Here is a 22042-nt window from a genome sequence, read left to right on the forward strand (position 1 = left end):
CCCAGACCTCCCACCTCCCACCTGTCTCCCTCTCTAGCTCCAGGGGACCCTCTGCGGGTCCTTAACTTTTATCTACGCCGCCAAGGCTTCCTCCAGGCGCCCCCCCACCCATTTTTTAAATTGAAACTTTCTTGTTGAAAGTATTACATGCCCCCCTTTCCCCCACTAACCCCTCCCAGCCTGCCCGCCCCCCATGTGGCCTGGATTTGTGAGCACCTGCTGTCAGCCCCTGAGAGCTTTCAACTACAGCTTCACGGCCGCCGGTCCTGCACCGCACCCCGCGCGAATGGTGGTGCAGCTGACATTCATGCCCAGCGAGGAGCTGGCCTGGCTCATACCCCTTTCCTCCCTTCCCTGTAAAAAGGTTCCTCCGCCGTGGCTACTGTTGCTTGCCTGGAACCCATTTCCCCCTCACGCTGCCCCCCTGTCCTTAGCCTGACACCCCACCTCTTAGGCTGTTTCCAAAAGCCCCTCCCAGCAGGTCTCCTTGCAAGTCTCCCGAAGCTCTGAGGTCCTAGTGTGCTCCTCCCTGCTGCCATGTGTGAGGACAGAGTGTAGGTCTTCGCCATACACTTGCCCTTTGCCCTTTTACATTTAAATCTTAAACAGTCTCTCTTCTGAGCAAATAGGTCTCCCACCCAAAAGACAAGGAGGAGTACATTTTCTTTCTGCTAACTAAGCATTCATCAGCCTCTTTCCTTACTGTTTTGTGGGAATCATTGCCCCCTTTTTTGGATTGGGAAAGCTGCATCTTCATGTTAATTGTATCTTTGAGCCATAAACTTAAAGTTCTATTATGAGCCATGATACTTATTGTAATCTCATAATTATGTACCTCCTGGTGATTGAAATGTAAGAATTTAGTATGAAGGTTTTTTGCAACTAATCATAAAATTCTGAAAGTGAGATCCCTGGTGTGGGTCATTTTTGGAATGATCTTGAATTTCTGTCCATTGTTTAATATAATGGTTTCTGATGTGATAGGGACCAATTGGCAGGGTAGCTAAGCGTCAAAGAGAAGCCGCTCTGGTTACTGCGGCAACACCTCTGCTGTCATTGGTGTGTGGTTTCTGGATTTCTGTCAGGTGCCAGTTTCCTTGTGAACCAGTGGAAGTGGTGATGGAGTTGGTACATGACTGATGGGTGATGGTGGGGGGGTGGTCATGCCCAGGAATGCTGACCTCTGTCTGGATTGGTGAGCTGCTTGTCCATTATTGAGAGTCAGTGGCATGTGAATGGCCCCATCATCTGTTTTTAGAGCCAGAGCTAGTTTCTTAGAATACTGCTGCCTTTTATAATGCATCCCCATTCCTGCTTTCTTTCTTCTTTTTCACAGCAGCTTTGTTTATTTTTATGTATTTGTTTTGTTAATTCTCACCCGAGGATATTTTTCTATTGATTTTTAGAGAGTGGAAAGAAAGGGGAGAGACACACAGAGAGAAACATGATGTGAGAGAGACACATCGATTGGTTGCCTCCTGCACACACCCCTGACCTGGGCGCCGGGGATCGAGCCTGCAGCCTAGAGATGTGCCCCTGATCAGAATCAAACCAGAGACCCTTCAGTCCAAGAGCTGACACTCTTATCTACTGAGCCAAACTGGCTAGGGCACAACAACTTTATTTAGATACTAGAGGCCCGGTGCACGAAATTTCGTGCACTGAGGGGGGAAGTGCAGGGGGGGTGTCCCTCAGCCTGGCCTGTGCCCTCTCGCAGTCTGGGACCACTCGGGGGTGTCCAACTACCGGCTTAGGCCCTCTCGCAGTCCAGGACCCCTTGCTCCTTACCGCCCGCCTGCAGTAAGAAGCCAGGCTCACAGCTGGCGAGCACAGTGGCAGTGGTGGGAGCCTCTCCTGCCTCCGAGGCAGAGCTAAGGAGCAGCGAGCCCAGCTTCTGGCTGATCAGCGCTCCCCCTGTGGGAACGCACTGACCACCAGGGGGCAGCTCCTGCATCGAGCGTCTGCCCCCTGGTGGTCAGTGTGCGTCATAGTGACCGGTTGTTCTGCCATTTAGTCGATTTGCATATTAGAGTTATTATATAGGATAATTCACTTAGCATAAGAGTCACCCACTTGAGGTGTACAATTCAATAGCTTTTAGTATATTCACAGAAGTTGTATACGTCACTGCAATCTAATTTTCATCACCTTGAAAAGAAACCCCAAACCCCTTCCAACTCTAGGCAACCACTAATTTTTTTCTAAGATTTGCTTATTCTGGACATTTCATGTAAATGAAATTGTACAATATGTGACCTTTTGAGTCTAGCTTTTTCCACTGAGCGTGTTTTTAGGATTTACCCATATCCCAGCATGTGTCTGCCTCATTCCTTTTTATTGTTGCATAATACATTGTGTGGGCATACAACATTTTACTTATCCACTGATCAGTTGAGGGGCATTTGGGTTGTTTCCCCTTTTTGGCTGTTACGAATAATGCTGCTGTGAGCATACATGTACAGGTTTTGTGTGGACATGTGTTTTCATTTCTCTTGGATAGATCCCTAGGAGTGGAATTGCTGGGTCACATGGTAACTCTGTTGAACATTTTGAGAAACTGCCAGACTGCTTTCCAGTGACTGCACCGTTTTACATTCCCACCAGCAGTGATGAGGGTGGCAGTGGCTCCACATCCTCACCAGCACTGGCTGGTGTCCATCTTTTTTATTGCAGCCAACCTCTAGTCCAGGGGTGGGCAAACTTTTTGACTCGAGGGCCACAATGGGTTCTTAAACTGGACCAGAGGGCCGGAACAAAAGCATGGATGGAATGTTTGTGTGAACTACTATAAATTCAAAGTAAACATCATTACATAAAAGGGTACGGTCTTTTTTTGTCTGCTCTAGGGTGTGAAGTGGTATCATCATTGTGGTTTGGAGTTGCATTTCCCTGACGAATGATGATGTTGCTCAGCTCTGCCTGTGCTCTTTGGAGTGCTTTCTCTTTTTGAGATTCCAGTTTAAAGAGTTCCTCAAACTTTGTGAGATTCTGACTGGGGTGGTTGTTGTTGTTGTTTATCTCTTCTGCCATCTAAGAAGCCAAGAGTAAAGTGAGGGCCAGGGTCAGTGTGAGAGGAATATTTAAAAAAAGCAGCTGTTGCCTTAACCGGTTTGGCTCAGTGGATAGAGCGTCAACCTGCGGACTGAAGGGTCCCAGGTTCGATTCCGGTCAAGGGCATGTACCTTGGTTGCGGGCACATCCCCAGTGGGGGGTGTGCAGGAGGCAGCTGATGGATGTTTCTCTCTCATCGATGTTTCTAACTCTCTATCCCTCCCCCTTTCTCTCTGTAAAAAAGCAATAAAAAAAATATAAAAAAAAAAAAAAAAGCAGCTGTTGGGTACAACTGTGCTGTGAGACCTTCTTGCTAAACATTTGCCTTACTCTTCTCACTGAGATGCTGGCCTGTCTTTGGTTAAAGCCTCTACACTGGGTGCATTTGAGTTCACCAACCGTCACCACGATCAGTTTGGGCAAAATGGGAGAGACACATGGTTGAATGGAAGGCAAATTGAAATTCTGATTCTTGTGATAATCCATGCAAAATGTTAGCCAATTTGTGGTTTAAGTTTTAATCTTATTAGCAAGTATCTTTGCCACCTGATATCCTTCCAGCAGCTGTGAAACCCCAAACTATATTGAATTCAGTGAGAATTGCATACATGAAATTTAAGGCCTCAGGTTAGAGTTGTGTATCTTTTAATAAAAGTTCTGTGCAGAACCACATTAGTTCGGATCAGCTGCTTCAGATAACATCCAGGGCCAGCAGATGGGATATTTAAAATGCTTTGGCAGTTTTCACATGGAATACTTTGGTCACCAGCTCCAAACTGGGAGCACTTTAGTTTCGCTGAAGCCCATTTGCTTTGGTGCTGACCTCATCTGGCTGAGTGAGTTCATTACAGTTTTTGAGGATCGCCTTAGTATTTGATTTACTGTGTAATTGGAAGTAGTTGAGTCCCCAAATCTGATGAATTCCACAAAACTTTTCTAGTGTCTTAAAATGAGAACTCATTTCACATTAAAATGTCAATGTGCTACAGCACCATTGTACTTTATTTTGCTTTAATTCCAGGGTTTTACTTTGTAAATTAATCCAATTGTCATAAAATCTGAAAAATCTGCCTATTCGGGATGACTCTGTATAGATTGAGGTAAAATGCACTAGTAGTATGCATCCAGCTGCAAGTAACCATTTCAGAGTAGCTTAGAGAAAAGGGGACCCATTATCTCACATCACAAGAAATTGAGAGGTGGCTTGGTTCCCAATTGGCTCATTCAGGGGCCCATTTCTTTCCGTCTTTCCGTGCTGCCATCCTTGGCATTTCCCAGCCTGTTTCTCCTCATAATATCTAGACGACTGCCCCGGGCCGGGCACTGCATGCAGATACTGCCACCACAAGGGGGAGAAAAGAGCCTCTCCAGCAGCCAGAGTATCTCCCAGCTGCACCCAGGAGACATGCACACATCCACTGGCCAGAACTGAGTCACCCCTAAACCGACAGCTCACAGGGGCTGGGGCACATGTTTGCCTTGGAGCCATCAGGGGTTAGCAGGTCTTGCAGGGCCAGGGTTGGTGCCAGTACAGGATCTAGGTCCTGCCAGTGTGGAAAAGTAGGAAATTGGGTGTTGGGTGGCTGCTAAACCTCAAAATCTACACCTGTTACTCCTATTTATTTTAGGCTCTTCTCTTCAAGAAATACAAGTAGCTGTGCATGAAGAGAGCAGAGCAGGCATGCACGGTGTATTCTGATTTGGGGTATAACAAATTTATACCACATAAGTCTTTGAAAGATGCCTTCCCTAAATATTCTGCCCATTTCATAAATAATGCAAGATGTGCTTAATGTAAATACAGTGGACTTGTTAGACCAGTGACCGAGCAGCATGGAGGCAAAAGTAGGCCAAAAAAGCATTAGAAAGCAGATGAAGCCCAGGTTAGGAATGACACCATGTGTACAGGTAGAAAGGGAGGCCTACTGGCCAGGGACGCACAAAATCTGTGTCAGAAGGGAGCCTGGATTGAAGACAGTACAGAGATGGGGCTGGAGCGAGCTGCTAGTCCAGAAGGGGACTTGGGTCTCATGATATTCAGCCGAATGAAGTTGAGCTTCATCTGAACCGGCACGTGGATGGAGAAGACTCGCAGCTGACCCTGGTTGCACTGGGTGGGCCCTGATCTGCAGGTCTCCCTTGCTCGACTTCGTCTCAAGGATGATCACTGGAAAGTGACTCCTGCTTGTCTCCCGGTGGCTCCTCCATTTGTAACGAGGCTGTGTGTCCTTTCTTTCCAGCATGTGGACACGGGGAACTCTTACCTTTGTGGGTACCTGAAGATTAAAGGCCTTACTGAGGTAAGCACTCACTCACACGGACTAGGAAGCGGGCTGCGCTCGGCAGTCTCAGTGTGAATGGCAGGCAGTTTCGTCTCTGAGGCTTGATTAAGGTGCCCTGTTTCTAAGTGTTGTTACACTATAGGTAGCATAAAGCATGCAGTCTTTGTGTGTCCTGTTGGAAAGTATACAGATTCGCAAATCTTTAAAGTTTATAAATAAGTCAAATGTGACTAATACTATTGATTTCATTTTTACCATTTTTGAGAAAGTAATATATAGTAAGAATATAGCTATCACCCTCGTAAGTTTAACAATTTCTGAAATAAGCATCAATCCTTTGAGAGTTCTTGAAGTTCTTTCAACCCCTTAGTTCACTGGAACAATGGAAAGTGGTCATCCATTTCCTAACAGAAATTAGCTTCTATATCATTGTAGACTGTTGTGTTTTCTTTGAACCAACTTTGTAAACCTCAAAACTCCTGGAAATATAGGAAGAAAGAAAGAGCATCCTTTCTTTTCCCACTAGTAAGTAAACAGGAAGAGGAAGGAGGTAACTGGACTGGCCACCTCACTCCACAGTGAAGGCCTGGGCTTGGCCTGGCTGCGTGTGCTGTGCACCTGCCCAGCTCTCACTGTCCCGATGCCAGGGTGTTTGGAAATGCTGTGGAAAGGAGCTGGATGACTTTCTCGTAGTGTCCCTTTCTGGTCCCATGACGTTTAATTTCCCTTCAGTTTATTCATGTATAAAGTAAGAATTAAAAATACCTACTCTGCCTAGTCAAGGAGCTTGTCCTAGTGAGGAGGAAGCAATGTAACATCAGTGGTAGATTATAATGGAATACAATATGGAATACTAATAAGGCGTGATGACCCCTTAGTCTCAAAACAATTGTTTGTCTCCTTGATGCCATCTGGTTCTCCTCTTCTGTATTAGAAATTTGGTTGAGCCCTAGCTGGTTTGACTCAGTGGATAGAGTGTCGGCCTGTGGACTGAAGGGTCCCGGGATCGATTCTGGTCAGGGGCACCTGCCCCAGTTTCGGGCTCCATCCCCAGTGGGAGGCATGCGGGAGGCAGCCAATCAATGATTCTCTCTCATCATTGATGTTTCTCTCTCTCTCTTTCTCCCTCTCCCTTCCTCTCTGAAATCAATTTTAAAAATATTAAAAAGAAAGAAAGAGCCCTAACCGGTTTGGCTCAGTGGATAGAGCGTCGGCCTGCAGACTGAAGGGTCCCAGGTTCGATTCCGGTCAAGGGCATGTACCTTGGTTGCGGGCACATCCCCAGTAGGGGGTGTGCAGGAGGCAGCTGATCAATGTTTCTCTCTCATCGATGTTTTTGACTCTCTATCCTTCTCCCTTCCTCTCTGTAAAAAAATCAATAAAATATATAGAAAGGAAGGAAGGAAGGGGAGGGCAGGGGAGGGGAGGGAAGGGAAGGAGGGAGGGAGGGAGGGAAGGAAGGAAGGAAGGAAGGAAGGAAGGAAGGAAGGAAGGAAGGAAGGAAGGAAGGAAGGAAGGAAAGAAAGAAAGAAATTTGGTTAAGCCCTGGCTGGTGTGAGTGTCGGCCCTCCCATCAAAGGGCCATGGGTTCGAACCTGTGTTGCAAGTTCAATCTCCCGCCCTGGTCGGGTGCATGCAGGAGGCAACTGATCTCTCTGTCTCTGTCTCTGTCTCTTCCTCTTCCTTCCCTTCCCTCTCGTCCACTCTGTAAAAATCAATGGAAAAAGTATCCTCTGATGGGGATTAACAAAACAAACAAAAAAGAAGTGTGGTTGAGAATTTCCTGTGAAGTTTGTTATTGAGATGAAAAGGTACTCTCTTCATCCCCTTTGGAAACACATCCAGTCAAGCAGAGATTGAAAATGATAGGAAAATGAAGGATGCTAACCTTTGAATCTGTGGTAGCAGAAAACATAGTAAATAGAGTATGTTCAACTCTTAGACAGCCAAATTAATTGAGTGCAGAACATCAACATTTAACTTCAGAAGGAAACCAGGAACATTTGTAATTTAGAATATTTACTGCTGCTTCTAAAAATCAGTCATTTTAGTGATAGAAAGCTGCACAGAAATGCTAAGTAGCATTAACAATCCCCAAACAATGTACAGAAATGCAATGAACTTTCAGGAACAGTAACCCTAGTGAAGGGGCCACCTCCGAGGCGTGAGCACTCACCAAGGAGGCCAGCCCAGGGCAGCCCGGCTTTGTGGCTGGGACTTGGAGATCACCCTCCTGGGTGGTCCTTCCGGCCTGCCCCAGGGGTGGTGGACTCAGAGATGGCGCTGGGATGGCATTCAGTCAGAGGTTTCTAAGTCACACTCCATTTCAGGATTTTTTGAATTCACCTTTTTTAAAACCATTTTTTAGTAACTTTACTGCGATACAGTTTATATACCATACACTTTACCCATTTAAAATGTACTATTCACTGGCTCTTACTATAGGCATGGTGTTGTGCAATGTCTTAATAATAATTAGTAAAATGCAGAAAGGGTGACAATTCCTAGAATATTTTATACCTGTATTATGAAATGCAGTTATCCATTTTTGTTTGCTTTTCCATTTATAGCTGTGAATAGAACTATTTAAATGGCTTGGTTTTTAGTTAGAGTCCTCCTTGTATTTACAATATGGAACTGTTAAATTGGCGGTAATTGCCTCTTTGCTAGCTCACGTTCACAAACAAGCACAGCTTTAAAGGTTATGTACCTCTGGAAATGAAACCCCAGAATTGTGCAGAATGGGTGTCAAATAACATTCTCTTTGCAACTCTGACTCAGCAGTAGGGAGAAGGATTGTCCCTGGGGAGGCAGCTGGCAGGCAGCTGGCAGCTGGCACAGGCCAGGACGAGCCACACTGGGGGAGTCACTCAGACACTTCGCTCATTCACTAGACCAGGTTGGAAGGCTAGGAAGTTCCCAGTGAGGTGGTGCTAAACTCACTGGGCAAAGGGGGAGAGGTCGCACTGACCACCCTCGCAGAGACCGTATGTGACAGTGCTGGTCCGTGTACTTACCAAGGAGGCACATGCAAGTTCTGGAGTTTCCCTTTGACTTCCTGGCTAGTTGAATGTTGATTCCCCAGAAGGCAGGTCTACATGGAAAGCCAAACCTATCAGCAGACTGTTTGGTGAGCCTGGAATCAGTGAGCGGGGTCGGAGGTAGAACTTCCTTGTCTGGCCACCACCCACCCACCACAAGAAGCAGGCACCTGCTCGGAGGGTTGGGGTTGGTGCTGGCTCTGCCACTCTGACCGGTTTTCTGATATTCCTGCTTTCCTTCTGCTGACAGTTGTTCCTTGGCTCTATGAATTACCACCAATTTGGCTGTATTCAGGTGCTTGCGTTTCCTGTTCCTGCACTAAGAGATATTTTTGGTAACTTCTGTACATGTTGTCATTCACTATGTATTTTATTTACTTCTGTGAGTTTTGGGATACCTTATAGTCCTGGTATACTGCCTAAAGTATTTTAGGGAGAAGTCAGTGCAGAATCATTCATTCGGAAAATGTAATTTGAACCATATGAATATTTTTTGCATTAAGTAGGACCACTTTATCATTTTTTTCTGTCTCTTTTAAGGAAGTGTTAAAAAATATATTAAAGTTTGAAACTCAGAAAATTACAGTTATGAGTATGCAAAACACAGTTTATTCTTTTTTTAAATATGTTTTAATGATTTTTAGAGGGAGAGAGAGAGAAAAACATTGATGTGAGAGAGAAACATTGATCGGCTGCCTTCTGTACATAACGCGACCAGGAATCGAACCCGCACCCCAGGTATGTGCCCTGACTGGGAATCAACCAACGACCTTTCAGTGCATGGGACAGTGATCAACCAACTGAGCCACCCAGCCAGGGTTCAGAGTTTATTCTTGTATTATTATTTATTATATAGCTTAATTTAAAATCTCAAGTCAGATGCTAACTTTTTCTCCTTAGTATTTTTTCCTAAAACAGATTAGTGTAATTTAGGTTTTACCTTTAAAATGAGGTTTCCATTTATTCCATTTTCTTTCTTCACTCTGTTTATATAAATATCTGCATGGAGAACCCAGCAGCATGGTTGGGTAAGGGAGTTGTGGTTTGGGGGTGTTAAATTTCTGCTTTTTGGAAGTTTACTGCTGAGAACAGTATGCCGTGCAGCAGGCCGCAGCCGTGGCAGCGTGGCGGCGATGCCGTCTCCCGGCCACCCCTGGGTCTGTGGGCAGCATCTCTCAGGAAGGTCCTGCGCTGCGTGGCAAGTCGAGCCGGGAGAAGAGGCCAAGCCGTCAGAACAGATTTACTTTAAATCTGTGTGGGTGTTTGCTGCAGAGCAGAGGGTCCCACATGGGGACTGAAGAAGAAAGCAGGACCTCTGGCCCCAGGAGGGGGCTGTGAACTGGTGCGCAGAGCTCCGTCACCACCGGGCTCCCGAGAAACAGCGGCCAGCAGGCTGGGCAGAGGCGTGGGTGGGTGGGTTTTTTACAAATGCAGAGAAACGGTAGACTTTTTACTGTGTCACTTTTTCTTCCATTGAGTTGGTGCCTCATTAGCCAGTGAACACATAGCAGTAAAAAGCAGGAGCATCTAAGCACTCGGGCAGGGGCACCACTTACTTATTTTTTCCAGCAGAATTGTTTTCTGGTTGTGACTTTCCACTGCAGACCTAATTTACATGTATTTCCTAGTATAAATCATCTTTGTTTATATGATGATAGAATTAAATGTATCTAGTATATCAAGGTATTCTACAAAAAAATTCACCCCTAGAAAATTGAAGAATTGGCATAAAAGGGACAAAACACTGAACCAGTGGGCGAGGTCTCAGCTTGAGGGAGACAGCTGTGAAGGCTCGAATTTTGGAGGCTCTTTGGGTGTTTTCCTTGGAAAGTGCAGTCTGCTTAGTTACCATCTTCTTTGTGTGCTGGAGTATTCAGAACTCACTTGTGGGAATCGTCCAGATTCCTTGTTGAGCAATCAACACGTAAGGGAAGTCACAGAAGGGCTCTCTGCTCCGGCAAAGCCCAAAGCCCGGGGCTCCCCGCCTCGGCCCCTCCATTCCGGTGTCCACAGCATCGGCAGACCGCCAGCCGAACTCTGCTTATTGTTGGTTAGCGGTGGGATCATTTTTTTGGAAGTACGGGGAAGAAGTGAAATTGAGGCTAATTTTCCTTTGTAAAGGTTAAAACTCCTGTTTAACATCTTGTTTTTGATGTTTGGGTTTTGACCATAGGAGTACCCAACCCTTACGACCTTCTTTGAAGGAGAAATAATCAGCCAAAAACACCCTTTCTTAACTCGAAAGTGGGATGCGGATGAAGATGTTGATCGGAAACATTGGGTGAGTCAGTCTCTGATTGCCCTGGGCCACCGAGGAGAGCCCAGGAACGTGGTGCTCAGGGTCTTATCACGTCTCCCTGTCCTTTCTGTTTGTCCACCTCCTGTCCACGGTTCCTTTCTCACCTGCTGTCCTTGGGGGGAATCCTGTGAAAGGTACAGTGATGGCCTCTGACTCAGGGGATGAGGTGGAGATGCAGTTCCTGAACAGCTGCCCCTCCCCTTGGCCACACCACAGGGGGCTCTTCTTACCCAGCTCCTGGCAAACAGGCACAGTCTCCGCCCTGCAGCTGTCAGCTGTGGGCATGCTCTCTCTCTCTCTCTCTCTCTCTCTTTTTTTTTAATAAAGTTTTATTGATTTTAGAGAGGAAGGGAGAGGGAGAGAGAGATAGAAACATCAATGATGAGAGAATCATGGATCAGCTGCCTCCTGCACGACCCCTACTGGGGATTGAGACCGCATCCCAGGCCTGTGCCTTTGACCGGAATCGAAACCGGGACCCTTCAGTCCACAGGCTGAGGCTCTGTCCTCTGAGCCAAACCAGCCAGGGCGGCATGCTCCATTCAGCAGCAGTGAGCAGCGTAGAGTTCCTGTCCTCCAGTCTTTCCTTCAGTTGTCACACACATCCATTTCTCAGCCTGTTGTCATAGCCTTTTGGCTTAGTTGACCATGGCAACGATGAATTTTGGGTTAACACTGAGCAAGTCTGTTGTGTTCACCCTCTAAGCCAACCAGAAATGACTGCTTGTGTTGGTAAGGAAGATTCTAAGACTCTCTCCTGAATCTGGCCCAACAGGCCTTGCCGAAGACTCCTACTGCAGACCCTCGTCTGGGTTAGTCATTCGTTTCTCTATAATATGAGAAAATGAACAAGATTTGAGTATCCAAAAGGTTGGGGCCAATGGTGCCAGTGTCAGAAAGAAGTGTTGGAGGGCTCTTTGGCACCACCTGGTTCCCCCGCCCAATGCCGACTCTTTGTGTACGGCATGCCACCTTGTCAGGGGGCCCCTTCCTCTCCTGGGCAGCCCAGTGACAGGGTTCTTCCTTGTCATGAACCACAGTTTGTCTCCCATTCAGCTTCGTTTTCCATCTCAGATTGGTTCTGCGGAAAGCAAGGTCTTTGGGGCCCAGGGAAGCCTTAGTTTTAGGCTGGATTGGTTGCACATTAAATACCTGCAAAGCAGCTCTTATTCCCCATTGCCTTCCCATTAGGACCCTGGAAAGCATCTGGGACTCCAGCCTCTGTTAGGCTAGCTTGAAACATTTTGGGTGAAAGAGGGACGGAGAAGGCCACCCTGGCACTGGTGTGCTAGGCATGGGAAGATGATGGCGGGACCTGCAGGCCGCAGCCCACAGCGTTTTCCATGGCTTTCCCAGCCCAGGAGAACTCTCAGGTCCCGCAGAGCACTCCCGGAGGCCTATGTTGTGCCTTTGTTTGTCAGGGATTAATAGTGTCTGATAAACCTCACCCCTCATATCCTTTTTCCATTGTGAACTGGAATCAGAAACATTGTATTGCACCCTCAGATTTTCCTGAGCGGTATTTTAAGTAGGTATTACAAAGGGACTACAAAGTCACGGTTCCATATGCTTTATCTGTGTAACAAACTCTGTGACTTAACCCTTTTCAGTCCATCGTGGAGGCTGACTCGACAGACCAGGCGCTAGGAGCAGGTCCAGCGTCGAGGCTGAGGTCGACACCGCAAACCGGTTCAACATTCAATCCCGTCAATTAATTTGGACCAGACTGTTTGAATTCCAAAAATAAAATTGAACCGCAAAGGGTTAATATCTCTATATCCTCATTTTTTAAGATGTTTTCTTGTAGAATCTATACATTTTTGTTTTTAAAATATTTGAAAAAATGGAAAAGCAAAAGGAAAAAAAATTGTCTATAAGGACAATACCTAAAGCTAAAACAGGTATGAACCTTTTCCTGAATCTCATTTGAATATCTATACTTTTTTTTATAAAACTGAGATCATAAGATACAGTTTTGTAACCTATTTTAGTCTCCTTTTTTTAAACTTAACCATACACTGCCCTATCCAGTCTCTACCCACGCGTCGGCCGGCCCTCTCTTGGTTGCCTGCCTGCCTCAGGCCGCAGAGATCTTTCCACTGCTTCCGGCTTTGTCTGCAGTGACGTGTTCTGGGAACAGGCTCCTGGGTTGTGTGTTTCCATCCTGCCGCTTCCTCAGGCCAAGGTCCCTGAGCGGGCTGTGCCGGTTCCATCCAGAGGCCAGGCCTGATCAGTGGGGCGACCAAAGACTCCTCTCCCAGTGCTCAGCCGCCGCCCTTGAGAGGGCGATTGCACCTGGCAGGAGGGAAGCCCTGACCCCAACCTCCTCTTACCCTAGTCTCTTCCTCTCGTGTTTGCTTTCAGGGCAAGTTCCTGGCTTTTTATCAGTATGCAAAATCCTTTAATTCAGATGACTTTGATTATGAAGAGCTGAAGAATGGGGATTATGTCTTCATGCGGTGGAAGGTAAGCCCCTGCGGGCGGCTCTCCGACTGTGCGGCTCCTGTAGGGAACCCCCATCTGCTCCCGTGTCCAGTGCTTGCTACAGTTTTGTCTTCTTGGCCGGGTCTCTACACACTCATGAGAGGCAGGCACAGCTCCGAGGCACACCGGTTCACAGCTGACACCGCACGGGTTTGCTCTGGTTAAGCTGTGCAGTGTAGCAGTGAATTCACCCCGACACTGGTGTTCATGTCCTCTCCCTCCTTTCTCCCCCCAGGAATCCCTGGGGCCCTCCAAGTTGAATGAGCCTTAGTGTTCTGTGGGTTCAGGGGAGAGCCTAGTGCTCTTTAAACTTAGTCATTGTCCATCCCCTCTTCTCAGCCATGGGCTGGCATGCCATGTCAGTGACTGCTCCGTCACCATGGCTTGTGCAGGGCTCACCCAGCGCAGTTCAGCTCCGCTGGTTCCCTCCAGCTCAGGAAATGAGGGACCAGGAATGGAATTCAGGTTTTCCACTCACCAGCCCGAGAACTCTGCCAGGGAGGTGGACTCCGTGGATTGGCTTTGGGCAGAGAAGTCACATGTGCTCCCTGCTTTGGTAGCATGATAACTGCTGTGTTATGGCCATAGGACAGTAAAACCATGGAGCAAGTTTGTAAGTCACTTTGTGAACATATACCTCCCTCCAAGCCCTACTCCCCAGTCTAAAGGAAACAGCTGTTTTACCATGAAATTTTGCTGGCTTTCACATGCACAAAACATGGAGAGTAGTCATTCCTAGCCTTTACTTTGTGCAGTTAATAGTTTTGGGGATGGAGATCATTACCCTTTCAGGAGAGTTGCCATGTACTGAGCCCTGCCCTCGTGAGCTTGCCATCTACTGGAGATAAGCCATATAAATAACACATTAAAAGAAGTATCTTGTATGGTTCTAATTTTAAAATTAATTTTTAAAATTGCAATTTCAGAGCTTGAGGAAAGATCCAAAAAGCAATGGTTGTGCTTTCTGCAGAGAATTTCTCAGGGTGACTCACCAGAGGCTTTTATACCTCCCCGGGCCCTGACCTCTGACCTTGTCTCCCCAGAAGAGTAGGTAATAGGATGCAGCCTTTCCACTCTTGGCTCCAACCAGAGATAAAAGCTTACCTTTTGCAAGTGCCTGACCAAGAACAGGAACGTTCTGGTTGCTTTTGATGAGGTGTAGACCTTTTGAAGGGGGTATTACAAGGGCTACTGATGACTGAGCTGCCCTCAGAGTGATCCACAGGCCAATAGAAGTGACCCACTGTTCTAGAGGCGATCAGGAACTAGTGAGAGTTCCTGAAGTGGAGCACAGACTTCTCCACAGGTCGTCCTGCCTGTGAGCTCTGAAAGGTAGGTAATTAGATAGGTATTGATTCATTTACCAGATGTGTGGACCATGGCACCTTCTCTTGGTGCTGATCCTAGTGAGCTCCAGACACAGCTTTCTGTAGTAGTAAGTAGGATGCTCGAATGGCCTACGAATGCTGTTCACACGGTGGGAGAAAATGCACCTCCGGGCTAGACCATGTGATGGTGGAGCCTTAGAGCCGTCTGATGGCTAAGGAGGCTCCAGAGCTGCGAGGAGGATGCTGTAACTGACCTTCCCCATCTGCGTGCAGGAACAGTTCCTGGTCCCAGACCACACAATCAAAGACATCAGCGGTGCTTCCTTTGCCGGGTTCTACTACATCTGCTTCCAGAAGTCGGCAGCCTCCATAGAGGGCTACTATTACCATAGGAGCTCAGAATGGTAAGGAGGCCCCGAGCCCCCCAGCTCTCATTGGGCTCACCGAATCCCAAAGGAAACCTGTGCCGGTCTCTGCGTGACTGCCACGCCGTGTGGATTCTGGGGGCCTCGTTAGATGGTCTCAGCTGCTCACACTGGCGCTCATCCCCATCCACAGAGCTGAGTGAATGGGACAGAAACAGCGCGAGGTGAAAGCACTCACTGCAGAGTGCGTGCCGGCACTGCTGTGTGTTCAGCAATGTTTATCTCAGTCTTGCTGGGTTTGTACTTATTCCTCCCAAATTTAATCTGCAACTAAAATGGCAGATCCAGCTGCAGACTGAATTTTGCTGTCAGCAGTCTTTTTAATTTTGTTGGTCACATTCCTGGTCACAGGCATTTGCAGGTCCCTGTGCACTTGATTTTAGCCTGGTGACCGAGGGGCCTGTGGGAGTTGACAGTCCTGCCCTGTGTTTGGTTCGAGGTAAACGACCCAATGCCACTGCAAGTGCTCATTTTTGACACCTTTTTGAGGACTCTCCTGCCTCCTTGCTGCTTTTTAAGCATCTTGTTATACCTGAAGGGCGAACGATTTCATAAAATACCTGATTTCTTCTCTGAATATAGAATGACCTTATTTCCTTTCAAAGTTTTCACACTTTGGTGACTTGTGAGTGACCCTACCCTGGGTTGACTCAACTATCTTGTTCAGTGCCCTTGGGCTCAGGGTGGTCCCAGTTCCTCTGAGAGCCACAATTATTAGGATTTCAATAAATTGTTTTCAAAAGGAGTTTTTAAAACTTTTCATTATTCTTTTTCAAATAATAGCTTTATTGAGATATAAATCATAAAGCATACAGTGCAGTGAGTGGCCTTTTTTTTTTAATTAAATCTTTATTGTTCAGATTATTACATTAGTTACTCTTTTTTCCCACCATAACTCGCCTCCACCCAGTTCCCACCCCACCCTCCACCCTCACTCCCCACCCACTGTCCTCATCCATAGGTGCACGATTATTGTCCAGACTCTTCCCTCACCCCACACCCCTTCCCCCCCACCCAAGAATAGTCAGTACATTCCCTTTCTATGTCCCTGATTCTATTATAATCACCAGTTCATACTGTTCATCAGATTATTTATTCACTTGATTTTTAGATTCACTTGTTGATAGATGTGTATTTGTTGTTCATAATTTGTATCTTTACCTTTTTCTTCTTCTTCCTCTTCTTAAAGGATACCTTTCAGCATTTCATATAATACTGGTTTGGTGGTGATGAACTCCTTTAGCTTTTTCTTATCTGTGAAGCTCTTTATCTGGCCTTCACTTCTGAATGATAGCTTTGCTGGATAAAGTAGTCTTGGTTGTAGGTTCTTGGTATTCATCACTTTGAATATTTCTTGCCACTCCCTTCTGGCCTGCAAAGTTTCTGTTGAGAAATCAGCTGACAGTCGTATGGGTACTCCCTTGTAGGTAACTGACTGTCTTTCTCTTGCTGCTTTTAAGATTCTCTCTTTGTCTTTTGCTCTTGGCATTTTAATTATGATGTGTCTTGGTGTGGTCCTCTTTGGATTCCTTTTGTTTGGGGTTCTCTGCGCTTCCTGGACTTGTAAGTCCATTTCTTTCACCAGGTGGGGGAAGTTTTCTGTCATTATTTCTTCAAATAGGTTTTCAATATCTTGCTCTCTCTCTTCTTCTGGCACCCCTATAATTCGGATGTTGGTACGCTTGAAGCTGTCCCAGAGGCTCCTTACACTATCTTCGTATTTTTGGATTCTTTTTTCATTTTGCTTTTCCGGTTGGGTGTTTTTTGCTTCTTCGTATTTCATATCTTTGACTTGATTCTTACGATCCTCTGGTCTGCTGTTGGGAGTCTGTATAATGTTCTTTATTTCAGTCAGTGTATGCTTAATTTCTAGTTGATCCTTTATCACAACATCGAGGGTCTCATTAGATTTCTTGAGGATCTCACTACATTTATCGGCGGTCTCACCAGTCTTTTCGAGGGCCTTATTAAATTTATCGGCGGCTTCTAGACAGTTCTTTAAAGACCTTAAAAGTGTGGTTTTGAACTCTATATCCAGCAGTTTGCTTTCCTCCATTTCTGTCATTTGTGTCCTGTTTCTTTGTCTCGGCATTTTTTATGCTTCGCTGTGTCGATAGAGTGCCTTTCTGTGCTAAGTGTCCCAATTACCTGAGGTAGACACTCTTGGTGCACCCCCTTGTGGGCTTTGTGCACAGTCTTGTTGTAATTAAGCCTTGATTGTTGTAGTTATCACTGTGAGGAATTGACCTCCAGGCCAATTGGCTGTGAGAATCAGCTGTGTCTGCAGTGGGAGAACTTCTGTGCTGGAGACACCCCTCTGGGGCTAGACTTGCTTCGATGGGGCTTTGGTGCTCCGAGTGGCCTTTAGTATATTAAGAGTTGTGCAACCATCACCATCATCAATTTTAGAACATTTTTATCACCACAGGAAGAAACCCTGTGCTCCCTCAGCTATCACTCCAACACCCCATCCCATCCCAGCCCCGGGCAACCACTGACCTGCTTTCTATTTCTACAGATTTGCCCGTTCTCGGTATTTTATAGAAGTGGGATCAGACACTGTGTGGCCTTTGTGCCTGGCTTCTTTCACTTAGCGTAATGGCCTGGAGGTTCAGCCACTCTGTAGCGTGTATTAGTACTTCATATGTATTGCTGAGTGGTTTTTCATTGTAAGGATATAGACCACATTTGTTTGTCTATTCATCCATTGATAGACACTTGTGCTGCTTTCACCTTTTGGCCACGGTGACTAATTCTGCTCTGAACATGGATGCACAAGTATCTGTTTGAGTTCTTGCTTTCAATTCCTTTGGGCACACACCTAGGAGGAGAGCTGCTGGGTCATTTGGTAATTCTATTTTTAACTTTCTGAGGAGCCACCAAAAAGCAGCTGTGCCATTTTCCACAGCAGCTACACCATTTTGCATTTCCCATCAGCAATGCATGCCGGTCACAATTTTTCTACTTTCTCCATATCCTCAGCAATACTTGTTATGATGGCTTATGATTATAGTACCCTCTGATGGCCAATGCATAATCCTTTCTTGATGATTTTCTGGGTAAGAAATAAACTGCTTCTTGCTGTGCTCCTCCTCTCTCTGTGTGAAACAAGTCAGGGGAGAGCTAGCACCACACCAGCACTCTAATTGCCCTGGGGGTCATCACCCCTGTGTGGTCCTGGCCTCTTTCTCCTTCGCCTGCTGGGCTCCAGGAGCACCTGCCCACAGGGAAGCACACGCCACCGTGGAGCTCTCTGAGGCTCTCAGTGTCCAACAGCCATGTCTGGGGAGCGAGAGAGTGAAAGTAGATGGTGAGGTTTTCTTTCCCGTGCTCTCTTTGGGTTCCAGGGAGTGGGGTGTGCCTGTGTTTCCAGGAGCTCTGAGGACATCATAGCCTGGCCTTCTAGAAGGAGCTGAGGTGCTGGACGTCCACGAGAGGCAGGATGAGCGGCAGGGAGAGAGGCAGGACTCCAGTCTGTTTTCTCTCAAAGCTTCGCAGCCTCTCCTTTTATAAGACCCACTAGCATTGCTTCATGATTAGAGCAGGAGGCCTAAACGTCTTATTTTATGCGTAACTCAGGAGGAATAGTAATGACATAGAAGTAAATCACGCCTGGCTCACCTGAAGTCTGAGGTGGGCTTGCATCCCCTGCAAGTGTGTGGCGTGTTGGGTGCTCGGTTGGGTGTTCACACATCCCTGTTCAGTGGTCAGGATGCTGAGACTGCTGCCTCCGTTTGTCTCCCTGCAGGTATCAGTCGCTCAACCTAACGCACGTTCCTGAACACAGCGCACCCATCTATGAATTCCGGTGACAGTGGTTCAGAACAGCAACCAAATAAAACTGAACTTGGCAAAAAAGAACTTTGCCAAGAAAATTGTGTGCTTGCCGGAACCAGGAGAACATGTGCCCGTTTCTTCATGGGCGACACGTCAGACAGCATGGATGTCAGCCCACGGGGCAGGCCGGCCGCAGGCAGGGGGTTGGCTCCATTCTCCTCCCTCTCTGTGGCAGTTTGCTCTTAACCTGTTCTTAAGCTACCTTATATGCACTTTCCTTCCTGCACAGCTAACTTCTGTGTCACTGAAATGCCCATCTTCTCTCCATCCCTGCCTCCAGCCGAGTAGAAGGTCAGCCCGTCACCCTCAGCCTTGGTGCTCAGTGGTCCTCACCAAGACCCCGCCCCCAGTTGCTTAAGTCTGGGTGCTCAAGAAAAGGCAGAGCCCAGCACGGGTGCTGCCTGAGCTCCGAGCAGGGAGGGGGCGAGCTGCAGCAGCGTCCGCCAGAGAAACGCGCCCGAGTCCCCTGGCGCTGCCCAGCCGCGTGAGGTCTACACCAAGCTGGTCGTGGCTGGCAGGCACCCGGGCCGCCGTCAGGGGTCACTCAGTGTGAGGCGTCCAGGTCCGCGGCAGGAACAGATGCCAGTCCTGCTTACTCAGCACATGTGCTCCAAACTTTTGAACTTGAGGGCAATACTAAACTTTTTTAAAAAGTTTTTTTTATTGCAAAATTATTTTTATGATCCCTTTAACAAGGACCTTATGGTAAAGGCACAATTATTCAGAATTACATTTTATTGTTTTCACATTGAAAACAGCAAATGTTGACTTAGTAATTTTTATACCTATATCTATATGTAAATGTATATTTAATCAACCAGCAGTTTGAAACTGGTTGTCCTGGTACAGAAGTTTTGCAGCATTGCATAAAGTATAATGCTAAACGTGAGGACTGCTTGGGGGCCGGTTTGGCATTTGTAGCTCCTCCTCTTGCGACTCGGAACAGCAGTGCTTCATGGTGATCTCTCTCATCCACAGAAGGGCCTCATTCTCCTAACAGAGCGACTGAAATGTTGGGACGGGGAGGGGCAGGGACATGAAATGCTCAAGTAACTCAAGGCTCACGTGCCAAAGTAAGTGTGTGTGTGTGTGTGTGTGTGTGTGGTGTGTGTGTTTTGTTTTGTTTTTGTTTCATGTTTTAAAAGCTCAATAGGTTAGCATCAGTTGCAGCCGTAGCTGTGGGCAGGGCTTTGGGGGGGTTGGCACCTCCCGGTGGTTTACAAGACTCAGAGTGCAAGAGCGCAGGCTCCCACTGTGCACCGTGGGAGGAGCAGAGCACGCTGCCAGGCGCGCGTCCCGGGCCGTGAGGACTCGGGGCCCACGTGAATTCTGGGAGTCTTACACAAGAGCAACTTGCCCTTTAATGACATATGGACTACTAGTTACTGAGAGTGCATGTCAGGGGAAGCCTTCGGGGAGAAGTGTGTGGGCAGCAGCAGCCTGGGGCGCCTGGGATGTACCGTCCTAGGCTTTGTGCAGAGGCGTGACCAACCCATCTAGTCAGGCTAGGGCTATGGAGCCCTAAAAAGCTGCCTCAGTGACTTCAGTGGAGAATTGAATTGTGTCCATTCTCAGAGATGAGTTAGAAATGTTTTCTTGATTTTAAAACTCTGGCAACAAATATGTGGGTCTGGGTCAAACCCAGCTGATGGACAGTGATGCGGCCTCAGTTTAGCTCGCCAGCGTCCCTGAGTGTGAAGGAGGGACAGGCGCCTTCCCTGTCACCTCCGCTCTCCCCGCAGCATGCTCCGAAGCATCACCTGCATTTTGCAAGCTCCTTGAAGGATACAGGCCTCACGCAGGGCACTGGGAGGTGAGGCCACCTGCAGCTGTCAGGGCCTCCGCGTGGCTCGGAGAGGTCCGTGGGTTGGTGGGTTGGTTGCACAGCCAGGGAAGGACATTTGCAAACACCGATGGTGCTCAGCTAGCCAGATGGGTTCTATGTAGGATTTCTTTCTTCCTTTTTTAGCCACATAATGAAGTGCCCCTGTTGTATTGGGGAAAATGAAGAAGTGATACCTTTCTTAGATCTTTCGGACACATCTGTGATGAAGATTTGTCCGCATAAAACCTGCCCATTGAGGACAAGGAAGGGATTGTTTTCTGCCTCCTCTCAGTAACCCCTGTGCCATCCACATGGACTCCCTTTCTCTCGCTCATTCCCGAAGGCACTTTGGGGCTCATCTCCATCTGCAGTTACTCTTTCTGGAGCCTTCTCAGTGGTTTCGTGCCTCTGGTATGATGTGCAATATTTTTGTTGACACTTGTATTCGTCATTCAGAAGTTAGTGTAGATTGCAGATTTCCCACATCTTCCTCTGCCCCAAGCAAGCCTGCCGAGAGGCGTTCGTTGCACTGCTCAGAAAGCGTCCCTCCTGTGGTCCCGGCCTGTCGCTCTGTTGTGCTGGAGTTATCCTCCCGCCCTTCCCAGCTCCTCGGCTGCAGCCAGAAGCACCTCGCACTGCCCGGCCGGAGCAGGTGTCCGTCGGGAGCAGCGCTGTTGCTAGTGTGGAATTACAGACTCCAGGGGCTTTCAATGTCATCTGCTTCCAGAAACAGGGAATTTCTAGTCTCTTTAAGGCCTTGAATTGATTTTTTCCTCATAAAATAGTCTGATAAGCTAATTTTTAAAAAGAAATGCCATTAAGTATGTTGCATTGTGGTTTAAAATAACTAATGAGTTCTGAAAAAGAAAAATAATATTTCATTTTGAGTTATATGTTTTTAAAAATTAGATGTGAATGGGTGCAAAGTACGAATATTTTGTCTTTTTAGGGAGGATGTGTGGAAAAGGTTTGAGGGTTTGGGATGGGAGAAGTATTTTGCAAAGCTATCAATGTCCAAATAATTTTTTTAAAAAATAATAAAGGTATTTAAGCAGCGAGTCTGTCTTATTTCTAAATCAAAACAGTTTTGTTAAAGACACCAGTCCTCTTTCTGGGCCTGTGGCTCTGGAGGTTTCGGGGCCATTGAAGACCCCAGCCCCTGAGGGCTACGAGGGCTGAGGCCACCTGGGGCACTGACGCAGTGCCTGCTTCCTCCTCGTCCGGCGCCAGGCGCTCAGCACTTCTATTGCAGCGCCGACTTGTTAATTTCTGTGTGCTTTCTTGCATGTGTGCAGGATTTATACTTCTATTTAACACAGAGAACAGGCAAACGGAGCTATCGGTTCACCAGCTGCTCCGCAGCCTGGCACGCACTGTGGATGGGAGCAGGCTGGGGTCCACCTCCCCTCACGCCTGCCCCTCTGAGGGAATGCCCAGAGCACCTGGGCTCCCGAAAGGCCGCTCCTGAAG

The 22042-nt window shown here is 47.3% G+C and overlaps 1 protein-coding gene across 2 annotated transcripts in view; it reads left to right on the forward strand.

The window, feature by feature from the left end:
• Positions 1-21630, forward strand: part of GID4 (GID complex subunit 4 homolog) — a 22881-nt gene extending 1251 nt beyond the window's left edge. The window contains exons 2-7 of one of the 2 annotated variants that reach the window (XR_001345611.2): positions 5292-5351; positions 10548-10655; positions 13038-13139; positions 14759-14889; positions 18659-19820; positions 20717-21630. Coding sequence is in view for 1 of the 2 variants with exons in the window: in XM_006103841.3 (XP_006103903.1) it covers positions 5292-5351; positions 10548-10655; positions 13038-13139; positions 14759-14889; positions 18659-18722 (465 nt within the window). In the remaining variant the exon portion in view is untranslated. Of the gene's footprint in view, positions 1-5291; positions 5352-10547; positions 10656-13037; positions 13140-14758; positions 14890-18658 lie in introns of both variants that reach the window. The other variant, XM_006103841.3, reaches the window with a different exon arrangement.
• Positions 21631-22042: the final 412 nt, after the last annotated feature.

Source organism: Myotis lucifugus, unplaced genomic scaffold (genome assembly GCF_000147115.1).
Source record: "Myotis lucifugus unplaced genomic scaffold, Myoluc2.0 scaffold_513, whole genome shotgun sequence".
NCBI classification, from domain to species: domain Eukaryota; kingdom Metazoa; phylum Chordata; class Mammalia; order Chiroptera; family Vespertilionidae; genus Myotis; species Myotis lucifugus.